This window comes from Anopheles merus, chromosome 3R, assembly GCF_017562075.2.
Source record: "Anopheles merus strain MAF chromosome 3R, AmerM5.1, whole genome shotgun sequence".
NCBI lineage: Eukaryota > Metazoa > Arthropoda > Insecta > Diptera > Culicidae > Anopheles > Anopheles merus.
Genome location: NC_054084.1, coordinates 18067489 through 18073488, shown reverse-complemented (window position 1 = coordinate 18073488; position 6000 = coordinate 18067489). Strand labels below are relative to the sequence as shown.

The 6000-nt window shown below is 46.4% G+C and overlaps 1 protein-coding gene across 1 annotated transcript; it reads right to left on the bottom strand.

Moving 5' to 3' along the window:
- Positions 1-1296: 1296 nt before the first annotated feature.
- On the bottom strand, positions 1297-3909 carry LOC121597234 (skin secretory protein xP2). The gene is made up of 2 exons (XM_041922841.1): positions 3851-3909; positions 1297-3328 (listed from the first exon to the last, which is right to left on the bottom strand). Exons 1-2 carry the CDS (start codon positions 3857-3859, stop codon positions 2297-2299), a joined length of 1041 nt encoding a protein of 346 aa, XP_041778775.1. The 5' UTR covers positions 3860-3909; the 3' UTR covers positions 1297-2296.
- Between the last annotated feature and the right edge of the window lie 2091 nt (positions 3910-6000).

Below are 6000 nucleotides of genomic sequence, written 5' to 3'. Positions count from 1 at the left end.
GCATACCATAATCCACACACAGCCCCCCGCTACGGCTTACAACACCCACAACCGCCCACCATCGTCGCTGTACGCTTGCCAGCATCGCAAGCAAAAGCTCGCCACGCGCACGGAAAGCTCAGCAAAACGCGTAATCGTACAGCCGCTCCAAATGTAGCGTACGTAGGCCCGCCGGGCCGCTAATATGATCGTGCTTTGTTTTGGCTGTGTTTTCCCCTCATTTCACTTGAGCATAGTGGACACGACCGATCCGTGGAGGTGGTGATCGCGTGTGCACACTGGTCGCGTGTGCACACACGGTTACAGCATAAGTAGGCGCTTTCTTTGCCCTCTTTCTCCACCGCCCTTGGAGCTAGCCCGTTAGACGCTGCAGCTGAGGCGGTTGCTACCTTCCTTTATTGTTTCTTTTATTTATTATTATCATCGCCACCATCGTCATCATTCCAGTCACTGCACCCACCCCCACTGCATCGCTCTGCAGAGCAAGCAAGTACCGAAAGCGTGTGCATGAAGTGCTAAACGTCCCTTTCCTTTGGTGCTTGTGCCGTAGAGGCTTAAGCCACTCGTGCAAGATGCTGCACCGTGTAAGTGCACTCGATGGTCGGTGCTTAAACCTGCTTCCTGCTGCATCTACACTGTGGGTTCATTCACCGCACTGCAGACGCCAAGTGTGTGTGTGTGTATCGTTCAGTAGGTCGATCGCGGCGGACGTTTCGCGCCATGCGCCCCATTATGTTTACGGTAGGGATTACATAACAAACGGGGGCCTTTATTTTTGTAATGCCTATACACACATTCAAACACATCGCTCGATCTGGTTCGATCTCCTTTTGGTGCCATTTCCATACACAAAAGGGGTAGAGGTAGGGGTGGAAAAAAAATTAAAGCGTGAAGCCTGTTTTTCTTTCATCTCTTACGAAAGTGAAGCTCCATTTGGGCTTTGATTGTGTTGCAAATCAGCTGAAATTTGTAAAGATTGCTGTTTCGGTGTCAGACTGCTTCGGTTTGCCATCTCTATTATTATTATTACCACACCCAACCACGGTCATCGATCGCTACTGATCGTCTTCCGCATTAAGCCAATCAAATGCAATTACAATCAGTCGAAGATGAAGGAAGTGCCTGCGTTGATTTTTGTTTGGTTTTGTTTTGTTTTGTTTGTCTTTTGATTGCTATGCATTGCTAATGTTATGTTGACTTTCTTTTTCATTTGTTTTGTTTTCTTTCACATTTCTTTTTCTCACTTTCATTTGCTGGTTCGTTTTTTTACTTACAAATAATAACCCAGCTTTGTTATTTCTTTTTCAACATTTTGTTTTTATTTCAAACATATCACATCGATCGATAACACTCGGTTTCGCTTGAGTTCGGGTTTTTTGCTCCTGGTCTCTATAGCATCTTTATCTCTCAACTTGGATCTGGCTGGCGTTTTTTTTCCATTATCCTCCCGTATTTTTATATCAGGGTTATTTTTTCCTGTGAAACTGTTGGTTCTGGGGCGATTTTCCTTTTTGGTATAAAACATCATTTAACAAACAACTAAAAAGCTCAAAGCTAGTATAAAACAAACAAAAACTTGAAATCAATTATCCAACCGGTTGATCTCGAACAAGCAAAAACGAAAAACAAACAGCGCAAAACTAAATTCATTCGCTTTGGTAAAACAAAAACTCATTTGGGGAAACAATCTCTTCCCGGGAGCGTGCCTTGGGGAGCATCGGGAAGCTCAAACAGGGGAAGGATCAAACCAACTTCCCCCCACACGGATGAGCCGGCGAGATTTATCCTCAGAACAGTAGCTGGGATCATCAGCGCTGATGGAACACATCCGAATGGAGGGTGGCAAGAGGGCATCAATCCTTTCCCTGTGGCTCCTGCTGACCCCGTTGCAGCAAAACTCGCGATCCCGCAAAACGGTCGATCGTAAAATGTAAAATGAGCGGCTTCGTTGTGTTTGTTCTTTTTGGGGTCGCACAACTCCACCGGAGTGTGATGTCTGAGGTGTTTTGAGGTGAGTTGTGGTATGGTATGGTGGATGGATGAAAAACATTATGAAATAAACATCTACATGTACAGCTCGGTCTTAGGTATTATGAGGCGAAACGCACACACACACAGAGGCGGTTGGTTTTCCTTTCCCATATGACAGCCCCGGTGGACGACAGGAACATTCAGCGCTTTTGGTTGCTGTAGCGCGTCCACCTGCTGCATACTGAAATGATCAACAACTAACTAGAATAACAAGTGGGGAGGGGGGTACTTTGTTGTAAGGGGGATACAGGATACAGCTCAGGATTTAGTGCAGATCGTGTTCGTGGTGTTCATACGAATGATCATGGTGTTCTTCTTTGTGAACATGGACTGGTACGTGATACGGGACCTTCACCGGGTACGGGACCTCCTTCTCGACCGGCACCTTAACTTCCTTGTACACCGGGTACGGCTTGTCGATCGGGACCTTCACCTCGTACGGGATCGGCTTCTCCACGGTGTACGGGACCTTCTTCTCGACGGTGTACGGGGCTGGGTACGGCACCTTAACTTCCACCTTGTACGGCTTGGGCACCTCCACCTTGTAGGGCTTGTCGACCGGAACCTTCACCTCGTACGGGACCTTCTTCTCCACGACAACTGGGTAGGGTTTCGGGACCTCCACCGGGTACGGTTTCGGGACTTCCACCTTGTACGGCTTGTCGACCGGGACCTTCACCTCGTACGGCACCTTCTTGATGACGGTGTACGGCTTGGGGACGGGCACCTCAACCTTCACCTCGTACGGGACCTTCTTCTCGACGGTGTACGGGACCGGGACCGGCACCTTCACCTCGTACGGGACCTTCTTCTCGACGGTGTAGGGCTGCGGGACATGCACCTTCACCTCGTACGGCTTGTCGACCGGGTACTTCACCTCGTACGGCACCTTCTTCTCGACGGTGTACGGAGCCGGGACGTGGACTGGGTATTTCACCACTTCCTTGTAGTGCACCGGCACCTTCTTCTCGACGATGTAGGGCTGCGGGATCGGGACCTTCACCTCGTACGGCACCTTCTTCTCGACCGTGTACGGGACGTGCTTCTCGACGGTGTACGGCACCGGGATCTTCTTCTCAATCGTCACCGTCTTGATGTGCTCGTGGTGATGGTGATGCTCATCGTGTCCACCGAAGTCATGGCCGAAATCGCCAAAGGAGGAGTGCAGGCCGCGCTTCTCCAGGTTCTGCGATTCCTTCGCCTCTACTTGGGTTTCCTCCGCCTTCGAGTCCGCTTTCACGTCACCCTCGCATGTGACCAGTGCCACAAATAGGGCAAGACAACAAGGAACTATGATCTGCAAGTAAAGACGGAGAAGAGGAGCGTGAGCATCAGACGGTCAGATGACATCCTGGAATGGTTTGGTTGGAGGATTCCCCGCAAAAAAAACAGATCACAAAACCACTTCAGTGAGCATCACGTTTGGAGCTGATAGTTCAAAAGTTTTTGGGATATGTTTGGAAAACACTTCGAAAGATTCGCACAGTTTGGAGTACGAAAAGCAAACATGTTTTTGGTAATTCTTCTGCTCTAGATTTTTACAAAGAACAATTTTTTTTGGTGAATTTCGACACAATCCGCGAGGATCACTTCAATTTAACTTCCACGTAGGCTCCAATAGCCTTCAGGATGTACTATTTTTCCTTCTCTGAGGATCTCTGTGAGCACTGTGCACTTAATCCGTTTGCGTTTATTGCTTTTCGTATCCATTTTTTTGTATTTCTGGTTATTGTCACTGAACTGGTTTTGCCGATCTTGGTTTGATGCTTCAAACCAAGCTTTTCACTGCCCCAAGTAAATGTAACTAAAACACACATACCATTCGCATTGTGAGCAAAAAGTGTATAGAACAAGCGAGACCGAAGTAGGTACTGATTTGAAAAGCCCGCACGCACCGGTATATATACAACGCTCGGCCGGGGCTTCTCGGTACCAAAGAAGAAGGGGCGCTCAACGAAACCGATCGCGCCTAGAGAGTCGGAAAAGCGGAGCGTTTTCGGGCGCCGGGGAAATCCCCACTTCGGGTCTCGTGTTGGTTGGTCCGTGAGCTATAGAGAGAGGGAGGGAAGGGAAGGAGGTTTCATGTGGAGCGAACAGCTGTGAGCGAAGAAAAGTTTGCACCATCCGCCCGGTGCACTGAACCAATAATCCGATCGCCTCCTCGGTGGTAAAAGGAAAGGAAGGGGGAGGGTTGTCCACATTGGCATATAACGCTGAGCAGTAAAGCCGCTCAACTTTCGCTCTTACACATGCAATACATACGCATTGGTAGGTAGAGGGGGGCTCTTCATGTCGTGTCTTTGAAGCATCTCGACGATCGTAAGAAATGGACGAGAGAGCGAGCGAGAAAGAAAGGGTGACTGTACTGATCGGTGCACCTTCTTCACGGCGTTTGTACGGTGTGTTTTGTGTGTGCCATACCATGCTCCACCGCTTCACCACCCCCAAAACCCAACCAACCCTAACCTCACCCCTCTCCCGGGGGCCCCCGGCGGGTGATGATGAAGCACAAATTATTATTGCACTAAATTTTATGCTTTTGATGAGTCGCTGGAATGGAATCGCTAGACCGGCCCTTTTTTGTCGATGTTGGACAGAAACCGACGAAGAAGGGAGGAAGTACGCCGGATTGAAGGAGCTTTTTTCGATTAAACATCACGAACGTATCGCGGTTGGGTGCGTTCAGAATGCATAAAACAAATCTGTGAACTAACCGACGAGCTGGCCGTTTCGATGATTCTGATTGCGCTAATCGGATTTAAGCGGCGCGTTGCTACGCCGGCTAGAAACAATAGAATTGCCCTGCTGCTGTTGCCGGCACAAACCGTTCTTGCGGCGACTACACATAGCGCCAATATTCAGCACAGCCAACATTAGCTTAGATGCTCCTCGGCAGCCATGCGAGGAATTTTGGTTTCGGAAATATAGACGCTAGCATCGTTGGCTTTCAAGTTAGCTAACGCTAGTTGGTCTGCCATTTTCGAAGCTTTACTGTTTTTTTATATGTGGCATTTGTTTTTCTTCTGCTTTCGTTTTTTTATTATTATTTATTCAGTGAGATGTGTTGCGTTTTGAATTGATTTTCTGCTTCAAGGGTTGGGTGGTACATTCACCGGTACGATCAAACGAAACAATGTTGGGTTACATAGAACAGCGGGAAAGAACAAATAGCGGATGGCGTTGCACTTGTTAGCATGGGTTTTACGATTTGTACATGGAAATTAAGTTCTGTTTTCAATATATCCTATAAGAAAACATCCAATAGCATTACGGTGCAATGTATTTTCTATTATACACTGATACCAGCAATATTAATATTTGTTAATATTTGTGTTTAATATTCCATAAATAATGACATTCTACGCTAAGTGAGTAGACAACTAGAAGCAAAAACATAACTGATTTAACGTATTTTAATTCGAATATGGATAGTCAAGGTCCTGATTGCTTTCTAGGCATTTTGATTTTGGTTTTTATAATTTGAGTCTGACAAAAAGAGAGCTTTTGGGAATTCTAAATGTACCTTACAAGGAAACAATAAATACTCATATAAACATGAAATTTCAAATATTTTTTAAAACCAAAAAAGTCTTGTCTGCTTCATAACGCAAACGAGCCGCATTCAGACTTAATATTAGTAGTATCAACATCGTCAAAACCCTAATAGAGAGCAAAGATTTTGATTTGTTTGTACAAGAAAAAACCAGCTCGTAGTACTTGTGATAACATTATTGAGGCTATAAGCTAGTCTACACTAAGGGAAGTTGCTTTAGCTGACACGAAAGAAACATTGAAAAATGAGGACATTCAAGCCTAAAACAAGAAACATATTGACAACAACAAGAACAGCGTTAGTGACCAGAGCAACTTTGTGGAATAATGACAAAGGTAAGGATGCATTTTCTATAGACTAGCTCCAGAACAGTCGGAACGGGTAAATATAGCGATCTTATAGCGTACACACAAATC